Source organism: Camarhynchus parvulus, chromosome 3, assembly GCF_901933205.1.
Source record: "Camarhynchus parvulus chromosome 3, STF_HiC, whole genome shotgun sequence".
Taxonomy (NCBI): domain Eukaryota; kingdom Metazoa; phylum Chordata; class Aves; order Passeriformes; family Thraupidae; genus Camarhynchus; species Camarhynchus parvulus.
In genome coordinates, this window is record NC_044573.1 from 7,175,368 (window position 1) to 7,194,530 (window position 19,163).

At 45.1% G+C, this 19,163-nt stretch overlaps 1 protein-coding gene across 1 annotated transcript; it reads right to left on the reverse strand.

The window, feature by feature from the left end:
- Positions 1-9,311: 9,311 nt before the first annotated feature.
- Positions 9,312-12,963, reverse strand: LEFTY1 (left-right determination factor 1). The gene is made up of 4 exons (XM_030946173.1): positions 12,708-12,963; positions 11,593-11,830; positions 10,595-10,834; positions 9,312-9,630 (listed from the first exon to the last, which is right to left on the reverse strand). Exons 1-4 carry the CDS (start codon positions 12,961-12,963, stop codon positions 9,312-9,314), a joined length of 1,053 nt encoding a protein of 350 aa, XP_030802033.1.
- Between the last annotated feature and the right edge of the window lie 6,200 nt (positions 12,964-19,163).

A 19,163-nucleotide genomic window follows, 5' to 3' on the forward strand; every position in this document is an offset into this window, starting at 1 on the left:
TTAAAATGAATATTACATGCGTTATGTTAGAAAGTTATGCTGTATTAATTTTCTTAAGTAGTGTGTTAAAGTGTGTTAGAGTTCCTCATGATTCTTTAAACAATAATTATATCTAATCACATCTAACATTTATCATATACTGACTACACAGGCGCAGCTTCACATGATCTAGCAAATACAAGGCCTAACATCTTCCTAGTGCCTACTAAGCCTAACTTTCTCTCTAACTCCCCGAATTTTCTATGATTTTAATATCTCTTACTATCAATGTGAACACACCTTTTACTGGAGCGTGCTGGAATTGCCTCCATCGGTTTGCCAGTGCTGCAGCTTCTGCTCTGGCTCCTCAAAGGCCACTCAGTGATGTGAACATGCCTTTTGCTGGAGGTGCTGAAATTGTTTCCATCGCTTTGCCGCTGCTGCAGCTTCTGCTCTGGCTGCTGTAGGTGGCACTGGGCTGACACGGAGGATGGGTCCCATCCCAGCAGCGCTGCCAAAGCCCTGTCCCTCCTCACAGGGCACCTGAGCCGAGTCCGGGGGGGGGCTGCTGAGGAGCAGGGACATGGGTCACACCTTTGTGAAAAACGCCAATCGCTTGGTTTTTAAAATTTTAAAAATTTAATAGTAATTAAATGGTTATAAAAAGAGTAATGTAATTAGAGGAATAAAAATTTGGACAATTTGGATTAGGACAAAACGAGACAATAAAAACAAAGAGTTAAGGACAGTCTGGATACCTCTTTCTGGGCAAAATAAGCCCAAAAAAGGACCCACGTTAACAGAGGGTTAACACTTAAAAGCAACAGCCTGTTGCATATTCATACATCTCATCCATGATGCATAAATTCCATTCAAACACAGGATTCTGTCTGGTCAGTGTCAGCTTCTTCCTCTGAATCCTGACGGTGTCTTCAGGGCTGAACGAGGCAGGAAGAAGTTCATTTCTTCTCATAATGGAGCAATAAATTCTCTTTCTCTGAAAGATGTAGGTGTTCTGTGGCTGCTATCTCAGTGCCAGTCCTTTCTTTTAAAAAGTATCTTACATAGCATAGTTTCTATTTTAACATTACGTTATAACCTAGAACAATATTTAACACACTACTTAAGAAAATTAACACAGCATAACTTTCTAACATAACACATGTAATATTAATTTCAATATTTGCAAAAAGCCAATCATAAAATACACATTTTTCCCACCTTCACACCGTTCTGCCTGTTCCTGAAACAGCCACAATCAATCCCTCTGATCCCCCTGCAGCTCATTCTTATCCAACATTTTGCTTTCTGGACAATGCAAGCATTTGAAAGTTTGGTTTGTAGCAGTGTATTCTCAGAAAGGTGCTGTTTTTAAATCCTAAAGCTTTCTCCAAGACATCTATCTGGAAATGGTAATGCCTGCACCCCTGTTAGCACCGCCACCTCGGCTGGCTTGGGTTTTGTTATAGCGGAGCACTTAGGGTGGCTTTGCAGATTAACGTGCCTAATGACACCTGAAGGGAGGGAGGTGACAACTCTGACCTCACCCAGCTGCAGAGGAGGGGCTGGACAGGCACCACCGCTTCCCAGCTCTGCTGAAGGCTGGGCTAAACCAGGGTAGTTAGTCCGGGTGTAGAGCCAGCAGCTGTGCATGCTTGTGTGAAAAATGCATATTTTATGATTGGCTTTTCACAAATATTAAAATGAATATTACATGTGTTGTGTTAGAAAGTAATGCTGTGTTAATTCTCGTAAGTAGTGTGTTAAATATAGTTTTAGGTTATAACATAATGTTAAAATAGAAACTGCTACATAAGATACTTTTTTAAAAGAGAGGAATGAGGTACTCCCATTGAGACAGCAGCCACAGGACACCTAAATCTTTCAGAGAAAAAGAATTTATTACTCCATTATCAGGAGAAATTAATTTCTTCCTGCCTCGTTCAGCCCTGAAGTCACCGTCAGGATTCAGGGGAAAAAGTTGATGATGACCAGACAGAATCCTGTGTTTGAATGGAATTTATGCATCATGGATGAGGTGTATGAATATGCAACAGGCTGTTGCTTTTAAGGGTTAATCCTCTGTTAACGTGTGTCCTTTTTTGGGCTTATTTTGCCCAGAAGGAAGTACTGTCCATAACTCTTTGTTTTTATTGTCTGGTATTGTCCTAAATCCTAATTATTCAAATATTTATTACTCTAATTATTTTACTATTTTTATAACCATTTTATTACTATTACACTTTTAAAATTTTTTAAACCAAGTGATTGGCATTTTTCACACTTGGGAAGTATCCCGGTGGCCTGAATGCAGGAGCTGCCTGGCCTGCTTCTCTAACCTGGCACAGGGAATCAGGAATTTGCACAAAACTTGCAGGGCAGAAAGGAGCAAGGAGCTCTTGAAAGACCTGTCTGGGCTCTATGGAGAGAACAGGAGTGTTTATAAGGAGCCAGCCAGCTTGTGAAACCTCTGCTGGGAGCATGACACACCTCAGTGAGAACACAAACAGGCTGCCCAGGGAGGTGAGTGAACCACCATCCCTGTGGGTACCTGTGGGCCATGGTTTAGTGGTGGGCTTGGCAGTGTTGGGTTAATGGACTCGATGATCCTTGAGGTTTTTTCCAACCTAAACAGTTCTCTGAGGTCTGGCGGTTATGGATGGCACCTTATGGCCAGTGCGATGCTGTACCCAGCATCCAGCAACTGCCTGGCACCTCCCAGGGGTGACGGGGCTACTGACCCCTGGGCTGGAAGTTGGAAGTCACCTGGGAAGTAATGATCGTGAACTGATTGCATTCATGTTCAGCAAAACAGAAAACAGACCTTCAAAGGGGATACAGGCATGCCAGGCTTCCAAAGAGGCAGATTTTTTTAATAACTAAAATCAGAAGGAAATCTGTAAACAGAAAACGCATAAATAAACTTTAGGATAAGCTTTAAAACAAAATTAATAAATAGCTTGGAAAAAGACCCCAAACAAACAAAACCCCACCCTGATTCAACAGTTATCAAAAATAGAATACTGAGAGCTGTGGATTGTTTACAGGACTTTCCAGTGCCCAACATCTCCAGATAACCTATTATCTCCTGCCAAGTTTAAAAAGTCTTCCTTGGCCATTCTGCACCTGCTGGTGTTACCACAGGAAACCAAGGCACCCCAGCAGCTCTAGAGAACATGTCCAGAGGCCAGAGGCAGCAGTCCTGATGAGCTCTTTATTCTGTTTTATTCTGAAATGTGCTGCTTGTTCACGCTGCTCTCCTACACCTGCTCCATGAGCAGACAGAGGAGCCCAAATCCTCTAAGAACGTCAAAGCCCTGCAGGATCTCTGTCACACTCCCTGCCACTCCCATCACCTCCCCAGCCCTGTTTGCCCTCGGTTCCCCTTTCCCAGACTCCAGCTGCTGCCAGCCAAAGCCAGAGGGGCTCCCTGATTATCACCTTGGCTGGGATGTGGATTGGGCATCCCTTACGGCTTACACAGGCAATTAGAAGGCTGCCCTGAAAGGCAAAGTGTCAGACACCCTTGGTAGGAGTCTGTGAAGTGCAAAAGGGAAAAAAACAAGAGAGAGAGAGGAAACAAGGCCTCACCAGCTGGGAAAAGCTGCAACTTCTCACAGATTTTGAAAGGAAATGGGAAAGCAGCTTTGATTTAAATGAAACCATGGAAAGATCACACAGGGCAATGTAGTCCAGCCAGCAGTGGCATTTCATGTGGCTTGAAACTTTTGTTCTCTCTGCTAGAATGGAGATAATGGGTAGAGATAACAGAGAGGGAAAGTGCTGCTGGCATGGCCAAGCCTCTCTCTAAAGGAAAGCTTTCCTGAGACTGACAGGACCAGCACCAGCCCCCCTGTCCAGCTCCATTAACCACTGCAGGTCCTTAAGGTCACCCTGTGAGCCCTGCCACGAGGGCCAGCCAGAGCAGGCACTCATGATAAACTACTTCTGATAAGATTTAGCTGCCACACGAGCACTCACACAAGAACCTAACCTGGAGTGTGGGACTGACAGGGCTCTTGAAGTCCTCCAGGTGAAGAGCACACACCTCCTGCTCCCTGAGCAGCACCTGGGTGCTCTGCGCTTTCGGCAGTGCAGCAGTGTGAAAAATGCCTATTTTGTGATTGGTGTTTTGCAAATATTCGAACGAATATTATCTGTGTTGTGTTAGAAAGTTATGCTGTGTTAATTTTCTTAAGTAGGGTGTTAAATATAGTTTTAGGCTATAACATAATGTTAAAATAGAAACTGCTATATAAGATACTTTTTTAAAAGAGAAGAATGAGGTACTCCCATTGAGATAGCAGCCACAGGACACCTAAATCTTTCAGAGAAAAAGAATTTATTGCTTCTTTATCAGAAGAAACGAACTGCTTCCTGCCTTGCTCAGATATAAAGATGCCGTCAGGATTCAGAGGAAGAAGCTGACACTGACCAGACAGAATCCTGTGTTTGAATGGAATTTATGCATCATGGATGAGGTGTATGAATATGCAACGGGCTGTTGCTTTTAAGGGTTAATCCTCTGTTAACGTGTGTCCTTTTATTGTTTATTTTGCCCAGGAAGAGGTACCCAGACTGTCCTTGACTCTTTGTTTTTATTGTCTCATATTGTCCTAATCCAAATTGTCCAAATATTTATTAGTCTAATTACATTACTATTTTTATAACCATTTTACTACTATTAAACTGTTAAAATTTTAAAACAAGTAATTGGCATTTTCACAAGGAGGATGCCTGATGGTTTAACACTGGCTTTGCCTTAAACAACCTTTCAATTTTTTAAAATTATTTCTGACTATATGGGGCTTATTACTCCCCTGCACTGCTCTTCATTTTTATTGTATTACGGCACAGCGTCAATGGCAGTGCTGAGACATGCTGCTGCCAGGGATGTGTGAGATGTTCTGCCTTTCCTCAGAGACTGTGCTGCTGCTCAGACGGAAAGGAGAACATGACAGCTTGGCATCCTCCGTGTGCATTACAAGTTGTACCCATGCAAGTAGCACACAGAAGGTGTCGCCGCAAATGCAGCCTGCATTGAGGCTGACAGGCTGGGAGACAATTACCTGTAGCACGGGCTGATGTCTGAAAAAGTCCCAGGTGTGGCAGTATTTCATCCACAGCCTTCTGCTCAGGAGTTTGCTGCGTAGAAGTCTCTGGAGCCTTCTCCACATCAGCCCAGCCTCCAAGTCTGCAACATTTTCATGGCAAAGCCATCTGTGTTGCTAAAAATAGGTAAGAAACTGTTGTAAAATAGTTGATAGATAGTTAAGCATGTACTGTTAGTTTGTGTATTATATTGTCAAAGTGGTTAAAAGGGTAGTTGTAAGAAATAGGGTATTCAATGTACCATAACACCTCAGTAAAGTGTGCCACCCCCCAAGGGAAACGAGCCAGCCTGGACAGAGCTGTAATGGCCAGTCAAGTGCCTTAAACCTTCATGCAAATGAAGGATCCGAAAAGAAACCAATTCAAAGAGACAAAAAACACGTTAAAAAGGGGCTTCTGACCCACTGAATTGTGCTGCTCCATCAGGGACATCGGGGTGCTGGCGCTGCAGCATCCCTGATGGGAGCGCTCCTGCTCGGCCCTTGGCCCCCTTGCTTTAGGCCTTTCTTTTTCTTACAATAAATGCTGAAATCATTTTAGTACCGTGAGCCTGCTCTCATTTTCCTCAGTGTCCTGTCTCCCCAAAAGTGGGGAGCTTCAATCCCAGTGTAAGTTCTAAACCAGCCCCAGCAGAGGTGCTGTGACATCCGTGCAGCTGCCCTAGAGGTAAATCCAAGTGTCCGTGCAGGCAGCAGGGCAGGCAGGGCTTTATCTCTCACAGATATGCACCCTGCAATACCCACAGCTCTCCCTGTTAAAAACGAGAGCAGGCTCCCGGTACTAAAGTGATTTCAGCATTTATTATAAGGAAAGAAAGGCCTAAAGCGAGGGGCGAGCAGGAACGCTCCCATCGAGGATGCTGCAGCACCGGCCCTGGGGCTTCTGCTGAGCAGCGGTGGCCCCGATGTCCCAGATGGAGAGGCACAATTCAGTGGGTCAGAAGCCCCTTTTTATCCTGTTTTTGTCCCTTTCAACCCTTTGGATTGGTTTCTGTTTGGATCCTTCATTTGCATGAAGGTTTAAGGCGCTTGATTGGCCCATTACAGCTCTGTCCAGGCTGGCTCGTTTCGCTGGGGGGTGGTGCACTTTACTGAGGTGGTTATGGTACGTTGAATACTCTATTTCTTATAACTACACTTTTATCTGCTTTTACAGTATAATAATTGTGAAAAACGCCAATCACTTGTTTTTAAAATTTTAAAAGTTTAATAGTAATAAAATGGTTATAAAAATAGTAATATAATTAGAGGAATAAAAATTTGGACAATTAGGATTAGGACAATATGAGACAATAAAAACAAAGAGTTACAGACAGTCCGGGTACCTCTTTCTGGGCAAAATAAGCCCGAAAAAGGACCCACGTTAACAGAGGATTAACCCTTAAAAGCAACAGCCTGTTGCATATTCATACATCTCACACATGATGCATAAATTCCATTCAAACACAGGATTCTGTCTGGTCAGTGTCAGCTTCTTCCTCTGAATCCTGACGGCGCCTTCAAGACTGAGCGAGGCGGGAAGAAGTTCGTTTCTCCTGATAATGGAGCAATAAATTCTTTTTCTCTGAAAGATTTAGGTGTCCTGTGGCTGCTATCTTGGTGCCCGTCCTTTCTTAAAAAAAAAAATTATCTTACATAGCATAGTTTCTATTTTAACATTATGTTATAACCTAAAACTATATTTAACACACTACTTACGAGAATTAACACAGCATAACTTTCTAACATAGCATATATAATATTCATTTGAATATTTGCAAAAAGCCAATCATACAATACGCATTTTTCACAATAACCAAATTAACAGTACACGCCTAACGATCTAGCAACTATTTTACAACAGTTTCTAACCTATTTTTTAACACTCCCCACAGTAACACCGGGTCTCCTTGGCCACCACCTCCCCCTCCCCGCCCTCCGGGTGTCACAGACATGCTCACAGACCCACCGCTCGCTTCTGTGTCCTCCTGTCCGCAGGACACCCAGCAAAGGCAGCCAGACTCAGAGCAAGGAGCGCCGGACACAGCTCAGGATCCTGGCGGAGCGAGGAGCCTCGTCCACGCCGCTGCTCCTGGGATACTCTGCTCCCCATTTCCCTCAACAGCCTGCCCCAAATTGCACTGCACGGAATTTCCCCTGGGATGGAGGATGAATGATGGCTGAAGTCCAGGCGCTGGAGGTTGGAGGAAAGCCGGAGTTGGTGCTCTTCATTCTCAGGCAGCAGCCAGCTCAAACACTTTGTTCCCCAGCTCGAACACTTTGTTCCCCAGGCTCAGTGTGTGGCTGGATCATCGGCTTTGTTCCTTCTGGCGATGGCTGAGCTCCTGGCCTTCAGGCTACGCCCTGCCCCATGTGGGTGAAGAGGACTGGGGCTGAATGCCGATGCCATTAGGTAGATACATAGTCATGAGAAGGGAATGCCAGAGATCGTTCTGGCTCTTCCAATTCTCACTGTATGCCCAGTGCTGGTGAATGGTGAGTCTGTGCTTTTGCCTTTTTTCCTCCCCTTAAAGCTCTTTTGCCACAGATGTTTGCACAAGGGAGAGGTGCCAGCCTACCCATGAGGCGATGGCAGAGATGCCTGGGTGACCTCAGAGCTGGAGTCCTGCAGGGCAGCAGGGACACTCACATTTCCTGATGGATAGCACATAGCCACTGCAGAGTCAAACAGGTCCCTCTTTCCCCTCATCCATGGTCACCCTGTCTAGCCAGACAAACACTTTTCAGAGTCCTTGCACCAGCAGCATGTTCAACCAGAGCCTCAGGGACCACATCCCACCATCCAACAGAGATGGTCAGCAGCAAATGCTTCATCCCCAGAGCCATCTCAGTGGGTTATGAACCCAGGAGAGGAGTCTGACACAAAGGTGGAAATAATTAGCACGGGTGACACCGTGGCCAGCAGCTCAGAGCAGTCCATAAAGGGATTAAACCACATGGTCACAGCGTTTCTCCAGGGTATGTCCAGCAGGAAGGGTCAGGGTTAAAATGCTTTTCACGGGCAGGAAGGGAATGGGAGGCAGCTCGTCCTTCCTGCACTGCAGCTCCAGCTGAGCCCTGCAGGCTCTGTCACCCTGCGGCTCCCGAGGAGAGCATCACCTCCTGCTGGCAGAAAAGATTCTGGGTTTTCTCTTTAGGGAAGTGTTGGCTTAAACTGCCCAGCAGCTCAGGATGAAGCGCTGACAGTGCAGGCTCTGGTCTGCTTGCCGATTCAACCCAGCCCCTGGGGGAGCAGATAAAATCACACAGGCAGCTGAGAAGAGCTATCACTGTGTGCATGTTTATAGGAGCTGGGCACTGGATACTCACAGAAACGTGACAGACCTTTTCCCCTCCCTTTTAGATCTAAGAATAAATACAAGCACACACATGGTGACTTTAATACTTGTATTTTATTGTTTCCTTGATTTTGAAATTACACACAACTTGAAAAATATCCCTAAATTGAAATAACTGTAATACAGAATCAGAAAAACAAACTGTTACTCACACAAGCAAGTCCTAATGTTCCTGTTGATTCCAGGGCTCTAAATTCTGCCTTAAACTGTGTGAAGCCCGTGGTGCAGGGACCAAAAATATAAGCCTTTGAGTTTCAGATAATATTTTATGTACATGTAGATATGTGCATGCAATACATATGCACATAAATATGCTCCTTTGAGCTCTAGGCAATATTTTATGTACATATATATATATATATATGTAAGTAATCAGTATGTAGACAATACACACATTTATTCATACACTCTGTACACGTGTACATGTGTGTGTGTACAGTTTATATACATGTAAGTGCTTCTGCTCCCCAGCTCGCCGAAAACACAGCTTGGGCAGACAAGGCCCAAACCCAGCAGCCTAAGAATGAAAAGCTGAGCCCACGAATTTGTTCTTCACCTGTTGATGATGAAGGAATGGAATTTTGTTCTTTTGCCTGGAGCTGTTTGCATTACTTCAGGGTGGGGGCTGAAATAAATTCAGTGAAGTTTAGCTGGCACCAAGGAGGCCCCGAGAAGCACTGGGCAGGCTCCTGAGGTACCCCTCACTTTTGTGAAATGCACATTCCTCTGAGCCTATCTACACGGACAAGTGCACTCTCTCTGCAGGGCAGCAGGGCCCCAGGGCAGGCAGAACCCCCAGGACCTTCATCTCTGGCTCGGGACTGGGGTGGCTCTTGGCGTGGCTGCAGGGAATGGGTGACACCCCAAGCCACCCCCTCACTCCTCACACCAGCGCCACACCGTCCGTGACACAGCTGCACCTCTCCACGATCATGTTGGGGAACTCGGCCGCCTCGATCTCGGTGTGGTTGCCCCTCTTGACGAGGTAGATGATGGGCAGCGCCGAGCTGGCGGCCACGGCGCAGGAGCGCTGCCCGGAGCCGGGGCGGCGGGGCGGCTGCAGGCAGCCCCCGGAGCAGCGGAACGCCTGGAACCCCGCCGGCTCCAGGACCCAGGGCAGGTCCCGCAGGCTGATGTAGTGCTTCTGCCGGCAGCAGGTGGATTTCCCCAGCGCCGCCTCCTCCCTGCAGTCCCCGGAGCTCCTGGATACCAAAAAAAAAAGAAACAGGAATGGGTGCTGCGACTGGAAAGTGGGGAGTGGGAGAAATCATCCCTGCTGCTGATAGCACAGGTGGGCTCTGGGACATGGAACCTGCTCAGAGTTTGTTTGGGTATTCAGACAGCGGATACGGGAAGAGGAGAGCTGAGATTCAGCAGTAGCTTTCTAACTACTCCATTCACAGCTGGTGGACACTGGTGATGGTAAGAGCTGCCTACCCTCTCCCCCACACCCTAATAATTTGGGGTTTGCCCTCTCCTCCCCCCCCCAGTAATTCAAGGACAAAATTACACCAGAGGCAGTGTGAAAAATGTGTATTTTATGACAGGCTTTTCACAAATATTCAAATGAATATTATATGTGCTGTGTTAGAAAGTAATGCTGTATTAATTCTCTTAAGAAGTGTGTTAAATATAGTTTTAGGGTATAAAAAATGTTAAAATAGAGACAATGCTATGTAGGATATCTTTTTTTAAAGAAAGGACTCGCAATGAGATAGCAGCCCCAGGACACCTGAATCTTTCAGAGAAAAAGAATTTATTGCTCTCTTATCAGAAGAAACCAACTTCTTCCCGCTTCGAAGGCGCTGTTAGGATTCAGAGGAAGAAGTTGATGATGACCAGACAGAATCCTGTATTTGAATGGAATTTATGCATCATGTATGAGATGTATGAATATGCAACAGGTTATTTTGTTTTTAAGGGTTAATCCTTTGTTAACGTGGGTCCTTTTTCAGGCTTATTTTGCCCAGAAAGAGGTACCCGGACTGTCCTTAACTCTTTGTATTTATTGTCTCATATTGTCCTAATTCAATTTGTCCAAATTATTATTAGTCTAATTGCATTACTATTTTTTATAACCATTTTACTACTATTAAACTTTTAAAATTTTAAAACCAAGCCATTGGCGTTTTTCACAGGCAGTACAGATTTAGGTTTCCTACGTACCCGTAGTCGTCCAAGTTGAGGGTGTAAAGCACCAGCTCAGGCTTGCCCAGGGCTTTGTCCCTGGGCTCCTGCGAGGTGAAGCGCACGGCTTTGGCCATTTCCGAGGCGTGGCTGCCCAGCCTCTCCCCTTCGATCCGCACCTCCAGGAGCATCGGCTCCCGCCCCTTGCTTCGCAGCCAGTAATGCACGGCCTGGGTCACATCAAAGCTCTTCCAGCCCGACTCACGGATAGGAACCAGCCTGCAAGAGAAGGGCTTGGCATTAGAAAAGCCCATCAGATAAATCCCGGGCTCGCAGCGCTGTTATTGCAGCAGGATAATTTACTTCCCGTAGATTGTCACATGCCTTGATTACATGATCATTTTTGCTCTGGGCAAGCACCCACAGCAGTTAATTGCCACCTCAAAAAGACAAATGCAGATCTAACAGACACTGAAGGTCCAGAAAAAACCCTCTCTACATGCTCATGCAAAAAATTAGGTGGTGCAGGGTTATGTGCAGGCTCGATATTGGTGCCAACAGCCTGGTAAACACCAGGCTCCCACCTGCTCCTGTCTGAGCTGCACTAGGGCCATAAGTTTCCACTCCAGTCTAGTTCTGCCTTCAAGGGTTGCAAAACTTCCACAGGGCTCACCACTATAGAATCAGATGATTTTTGCATCATTAACTTGTTTAAACCAGCTAATAAAATGGCCAGTGGAAAGATTACCAGCAGCCAGTAACCCACTTGAATTAGTGGCACAGAATTGAACCAGGTGGGGGATTTTAGAGAGGAAGATGTAGCAGTACACGACATAATTTCATAGATTATTTCAAAGAATCATCATATATTGCCATCTCAGCATAATATCTGCTCTTAAAAGCTCATTGTGGGTTTAGAGACCATATAACATGGTTGTACAAACCCCATCAGACTGAGCTGAGGCACAACCACATGATGCCCAAATGCACCCCAGAGGACCCAAACTCTGTAACTCCAGCAGAAGCCCCTTTCTTACCTGGAATCTACCAGGGAGGTGCTGTTGGTGCCGTCGTGCTGCTGCTGCACCCAGTACACGCTGACTCTGGCGTTGGAGACGGGCCTGTGGGACTGCCTGGCAGGAAGGTTTGCCCTGTCCACAGGCTTTTTGAATAGTTTCAGTTCAGCCATCGTGACTTCGCTGTTTTTGGGTATTCTGCCTTCCATGTCGAACACCAGCTTCTGGCGCGTGGTTGTGTCGGAGTAGAGGACTTCCCCTGTCATACCTGTGCAGTTGGGGACAGAAAGGATGGCCTGTCACTGCCACCCTGCTGGGAAAAGCTACCACATTTCGTGCACAATTATCATCACAACACACTCCTCCCATGCTCCCAGTCGCAGAGACAGCCACTAAACACACCTTTTCTCATGCGTACTTGAGTCAATGTCTTGCAAATGCCCTAATTATTCTCCTGTGTCTGAGCCTCTGCAGCCTGGAAGAACTAAATCTCTGGCATAATATGACCCCAAATTGAGCAGACCTCAAAAAGTGTGCACCTCTGTGCCAGTGCTGGGCATGAAAGCAGGAAACTGCACCACTTGGAATGAAAAAGTATTTTCATTTGCTGCCCAGGGGGCTGTGTGTGTCCTTTCAAAGCACAATAAGCTCTAAGTGCCCTTGTACAGCCACTATTGTGTCTGTATTTTCTTCCTTGGTAATTTTTCCTGTAAAAAAAAACCCTAAACAAAAAAAGAGATGAGCAGGAGTGAAACATTCTCCAAGAAGTGTGATTCCTATTAGAGGACTTGCTGTAGATTTCACCCAAAACCTGCATGGCTCGCACTTTTTTATTCCCCTCACCTGCCCAGACTGTTCCCAGGGTACCAAGGTTTCCATCAAGCTCCAGCAGCATCCTGTCCTTTGCAAGGACTGCGGGACTCCCTCGCCAGGTGCAAAGGGTGCTTTGTTAATCTTTTCGATGCTGTTGCACGCTCCTCCTCTGCCCAGCTGAGCTCTTGAGCCAAACCCGACCCTCATTCCCCTTTCCCCTCGGGGCTTTGCCTCTGCCCATCCTGCCAGAGCCCTGGCAGATTCCTCTGGCGGCAGCAGGATGCTTGGGATGTTTGGGATGCTGCCAGCAGCAGAAACCTTACCTGTGTATCCCGGGATGCCCCTGAGGATGCTCGGCAGGGCTCGGCGCTTCACCCTCTGCCGCTTCAGCATGGACATGTACTTGCTCTTGACGTGCTCTGGGATAACCACATCCACCAAGTCTCTCGAATGAAGTTTAGGGACCTCGGACAGCCCCAGCTGCTTCAGCACCGCCTCCTTGAAGCGTTCCTGGGTAAAGGCTCGGACGGTGAGGACGAGGCAGAGCACGCAGAGCATCCAGGCACACCTCAGGTCCATCCTCCTCCGTCAGAGAAGCAGCTCCCGGCCCGGCAGAGATGAAGGGGGGGATCTCCCCGGGGCTGCTCTCGGCAGAGATGTGCTGGCAGCCTGCCCGAGCTGGGTGGAGGTCCCCGGGGCTGGGGTTTTATAGCCAGCCTCGTCCCACTGGCACAACAAATTTCACAAGTGGGGACGAAGCAAAGGACTTAAAAGGATCACTCCCCTGTTGGTAGACACATGCCAGTTTAACACCTTCATCCACTGCAAAGTTAATACAAGAGGGTTTAGGGGGCTCCTGGGTTCCATCACGGGGAAGAAATTTCCTTTTTTCTGTTTTAATTCCCTGTAAATATTTGGCCAGAAGCCCCCTGAGCAATGTCCCCTGCTCAGCCCTGCTAGGGAGGAAGCACCACTGCAGAATACATTGCTTTATGTACTACACCATATGATTCCTAAAGGCAACATCAATCTTTGCTGCAGAGAACTTGCCAATAACAATCAGGAGAAGCTTTAGCTTTAGCTGGAAGTCCATTTTTATGGCAAGCACTGAAAAATCATTTTAATCTTTGGGGTGGGGGGGGCTAAGGTTCCACTTTGAATATTTGTATCAAGTGTATGAATCAGGGCAGTGAGTCACAGCAGTTGAATGATTTATGGGATTTTGTGCTGCTTCTGAATCACAGAAGGTGGAAGATGTACGGGTGTGACATTTTAGAAAAACGCCCCATCACTCTTTATGGATTCCTGGGGGTTTCATAATACCCATGCCTAGAAGAAGAGGGCTTTATATAAAAGCAAATCACTTCTCAGTGAACATGAGGAACCACTGCACTATTCCCCAGCATGGATGAAGAATATCAGTATTTTGAATGCTGCTTACAGCTACAACAGAGCACTGGCTCTGGAGAGTGAAGCTGATCTGAAGGTTGGTGTGAGGAGGTTGGATGTTTACCTTGTAACATTTAAACTGGAAACTTACACTCTTTTCTTTCCCAGCCTTTGCTGGCATAAGGTGTGGAAATCTAATTTTGGCACCAATCCCAGGAGACTTGAATTGAAGAAATATAATGTGATTGACAAAAGCATGAAGGAGCGTGGCACCTGGGGCAGACTCTCATGCTCTCCAGCAGCCACATACCTGAGCCTACAGACAAATGTCTTCAGCATCAAAGGCCCTTTGGATTTTAGATGCCTCTGTAAATGATTTTAGATTGGTCCAGTTTCACCCAGTGCCCAGGCTGAATGGTGTGCCCTGAGGACAGTCTGGCTGGAGGATGGATGTAATGAACTTGTACAAAATCACCCCTTTGTGGCTCATCCCTCATTAAAACCAGTGTCAGCTGAGGGAGGCAGCCTGGTTTGTACTCAGGGGAAGGCAATAAAGCCGTCTGAAAGAGCCCCACTCAACACTTCTGTTACTGCTCACTTTGTCTTTACAACCTTTTAAGAAACTTGTCTTCTTAAGCATGATAAAGCCTCTGTTAGATGTTAAAAGGGCACCTCATTTAGCTAAATTGAGTTTTAAGAGGAAAATGGGACAGACTACAAAGTAACAGCCTGTGCATGGCCCAAGGCAGTGCATTCTTTAATCCTGCACTTTGCGTAGCATCTTTCTCCGGAGATGAATTTTAGACATGCATTTGTATATTACTTCAAAATACATCCATTCCCAAGACACAAACAGCAGTGAAAAATATCCACTTCATTTGTCAGCTTCAAGTTCAGCTCATGTCAAACACTCCTGTGAATAAAAGGGAAGGTTTTTTTGCTGAAATCTTTGTGACTTCCCTCATCCCTCTAGGAAAGCTCCATACACCCAGCTCTTCCCTCAGGACTGTCTCTCCAGCCAAATGACGATTCCTAGAGGCTGGGGCAGAAGAGCTGGTCACACAATGGGCTGTGTCAGAGGCTTGGAAACCACCTGAGCAATGTTCAGATGGCTGACAAAGCCTTCTGCACACGGGCTCTCAAAATGTTGGCCAGCTCAGTTCCAGCAGGGAATTTGTTAGGTTTCTATGGTCACCTGGATAAAACTGCAGTCCATGGATTTGCAATGGTCTCTCTCTTATGTCAGAAGACACAATCTCATAATTATTTATCCATCCAATTAGTCTTTGCCCCAGAGTGGTCCTACTCTGCAGTGAGTGTTCTTCAAAAGACCATGACAACATGAAATGAAAATGTCTGATTGCTCCAGCAGCACCCAGCTTTCCTGTATCCGGATGTGATTTCTCCTGTGGCTGATGCCAAATCCATCAGGACTCTCCACTGTCCAATGTGTATTGGAAGGTGATTTATGGGCTTCACACCCAAAATAAAATTATTGACCAAACACTCTTGAAGCTCAGCTAAGAAGAAAACAGAGGATGTATATTGGAGGCTTTTCACAGGAGAGTGATTATCTGGTCCAATTGGAGGATTTGCCATTCCCCCTTTGTCATGCAAACAAGAAAAAGTCAGGAATTTTATAATAGCTCTTTCTGTGTAATGTGTATTAGAACCTGTGTGGCACTTTTGAAATGTCAAACAGAGGATTCAAAGAGGCTGCAAGGGGTGAAGTATGAGCAACTCCCAGTTCTAATAAAACCCAGTACTTAGTGGAGAGACAATCTCTATATTTAAGCTTTTAATTTTGTTACAAGCACTTCTGCAAGACATTTGCTGGGCACATCTGTGCAATGACTTTTGGTAAATAAATCCAGTGGGATCAAAGAGAAAGTGTGAAAGGCTTGCCTTAATTATGCAGTTATTATCCTGGGAAACAAGAATGTTTGAAATGTATTTGCAGTATTGAGGGTCCGAATATTAAACTTTAGAAGACTTCAATTGCCATGGACATAACCCTTTTGTATTACAGCTGGCCCCACATTAAAACAGCCCTTGCTTGAGTGATGTGAAAGGCAACTTCTGTGGGCCAGGACAGTTTCCTGGAGTTTCTCCCTATGGCCTCAGCTTGCTCTGCAAGTATCTGGCATGGAAAAGTTTCCAGAAGGTAAGGCCTGATAACACAAGACATCTGGGTGTCTCCCAGGGCTAGACTGAAAACAGCAGAACCACTCAATGCAGTTGTGTTGATCTTTCTGATGGCTGGGATTTGTTGCAAAAATTTGTCCTTGTTATTTTTGTGCCAAAAGGCTTGGTGCTCAATCAGGTATCACCTGACTTACCTGCCTCATGCATTCCCTTTCTCCTTCCAGTGGGTGCAAAGTCATAGAAGGGACTTTGGATCAGTGTTGTGAGCTCTGGCTAACTTGACTCTGGGAAACAGAACTTCCTGCCCCATGTCTGAGACGAATTGTGGTTGCACTGCATGCACAGATCTCATTGCAAAGATGCTGCAACCTCAGCCTCAGTCCTTAGTGCTTAATCTCTTGCCAAGGAGCCAGTTGCAGTAACAACTTTTGTGCTCCAAACTATCACCTGCTTGAGTTACACAGAAATTGTCCAGCTCATTTAATTTAGGCAAGGACATGAGACTGTTTTTCCTCATCACCAGTACAGGCCAGACTGAACTGGCCATCTCCAGTGGAAATATCTGAAAGATCACATCCTGTTGGGTCCTTCCCTCCTGGTGCTGTGTATCCCTGATTGCACTGACATAAGCAATCTTCCATAGGCAGCTTCTGCTTTTACTCATGAGCTTGTTTTGGTCAGATGGCCAGGACAAAAGGCAGTCTGTCTGAGGAGGAGGAATGGATAAAATGTCCAAAGTCCCCCCATGTCCTGGGTCAGCTGATGTCAGCTGGCTCGCTCGCAGGGGTTTGTGTTGGCAGCGTTTGCAAAGTGCCTGCGTTCTGGCAGAAAGGAGATCTTCACGATGTTTTTTTTTAAACAGAAAAGCAAACACAACTGTTTAAATACAGCATTTTCTATGCCTTCAGCAGTGTCCTCCCCACTGCCCCAGCCTGTTCCTTGTTTGTTAGCTGGGGAAGCAGGACTCGTCACGGCTCTGATGGCTGCAGCATAGGCTGCTGGCAAAAACACTGACATTTAGCTAATGCACTTGAATCAGATAAATAAGCACACAGCCCCGAATTGCTTGCTTTACACCACAGTCCACTTCATTAAGGAATGTCCTAATTACTGAGAAGTAGCTGAATTCCATAGAAGCACCACTTAATTTCTAATCAGAGCCCATTTATCAGCCTAGTTAAAATGCTGCTTTTCCCTTGCAACTGTATTTATAGTGTAGAAGTTTATCTTTTTTTCCTTTTTTAAGTTTCTTCTGCCTTATTGTGCAGATTCAATGTCCCATAGCCTTTACTGATTCTGGGCCAAGTTTGTGTGGCAATTGGCATTCCAAAACCTGTGATGTCCCCATTTTCCTGTCATGCTAATACAGTTGGAATACTCCTCATACTGCATCTGTGGCACTAAGTAACCTGGCTTAATTATGGATTGTATTTCCTCCAGTTAATTTTAGCTCTAATAAGTTTTGCTTCACTGAACAGAGTGTCCTCTTTTGCTAAGAAAGAGAGAAAATGAATCACTTTTCCCCAACTCAGATAGAGAAAGAATAACACTATATTCTAGCAGCTGTAATTTATTTCTATTGCCAGGAGAAGCTGTAAAGACAGAAAGATTATGAAGTATGTGTTAATGCAAGTTGAATATTTTGCATTACTAACTTTGCTGGAAAATATTTTTCTTCTGCAGGCCAAAAATAAAGATGAAAGGCCAAGATGAGTGAGACCTAAAAAGCAACTTCTGAGCTGCTGTGCAAAACAGCAATTTGTTAGTGGAGTGCAAGAAAACTCTAAGAAGGCCTGTTACTTGCACAGAAAATTACAAAACCCAATGAAAGGTTGTAGAAGGCAAAATTAAGTGATAACATACACACAGATGACAAGACAGAATTGACAGTTTAGACTTCTCTGATCTGGTACATCAGATAAGAGTGAGGAGCAGCTGCCCAAAGGCTTCTGCTAGTCCTCACTGAGCTATTCAAAATTAGCTTGGGCAGTGCCTTAACAAATCTACTGATTGGCAAAAAGATACCTGCAACAATAGGAAAATGAGCTAAACTACTCACATGGTTGTTTTCCATCTGTAACATCTGCTGCTGAAGTGACTCTGGGGCTATTGCATGTCAGTGGGTTTTACACCATGGAACCTAGATTGTACTGATTGATGTATTCAGTTTCAAAAATAATTACCTGCACATGGCTTTTGTCCCTGATGTTCACAGCACACTGGGGCTGTGATCAAAAGTATGGTGAGGTGGAATTCTGAATGGGCCCAGCAACAGCTCCAGGCCTCTTATCTGGGTTTTGGGTGAGCTGGGCTCATACAGGAAGAACATGTCTGGAAGCTGGAAGTTTCAAGAGGTACAAAACCATCTTGGAAATGATGATCTGGATCAGAATATACTCCCTTATCCTGATGCTTGATGTTCATTCTCTTGAAACAGAAAGAGGCTGTAAGCATGGCACTGAACTTTTGCAGGAAACTTTTCTTTGTCTTCAGAGTGTTGATGCCTGTTCAGAGAATGGTCTTAAAGGCCTGTAGATTATTTGAAATGCACTTTAAAAAAGATTTTAGATCTTTTAATGAAATTTCAAATCATTAACTCATTTTTAAAATCTATTGAGCTGGTTACTGTTAGTGGTGATTTATTATTTATCCTTTTCATTCCATTCCCCTTCTGTCTAGATTGAGTAGTTTGTTACACCTTTGAGAATGGCACAGTAACAAATACTAAAATAGCCCCCTAATTTTTTTTGTTTTCAAATAATGCTACAATGTTCAGAAAGGAGGGTGTGTGGATAGACTGCTCCTACTCAAGAAGTTACTACAAAGCTGTTTTCACTTAAATATTTATATTGTCATGGCACTGATTTCTAACATTTTTGAATGATATTACTATTTAATTTAAAAGAATTCAGAAAAAAAGAACTGAAAAAAATGACTGTGTTTTTTGTGTATTTGACTCCAAAACAGAAGAGTAAAGGGTATTTTACTTCATGGCACAGGAAATTATGTAATTTCCTGCCATGCACTCATATCTATGTAAAGAAGGAATATAAGGCCTCGGATATAACATGGCCCTTAAAAGAGCAAAAAATAAAGCTCTGTGACCTGACCAGTTTTAATCCTTTTAGCATTCATACTGCAGCACCATGGGAGATGCATCATGGCCATTTGATTTTAAAAGGGAATTTAGCCACACTTGGTCAGGTCACTTGAAGCGTGAAACACAAGCTTCAGTTGTTTGGGGT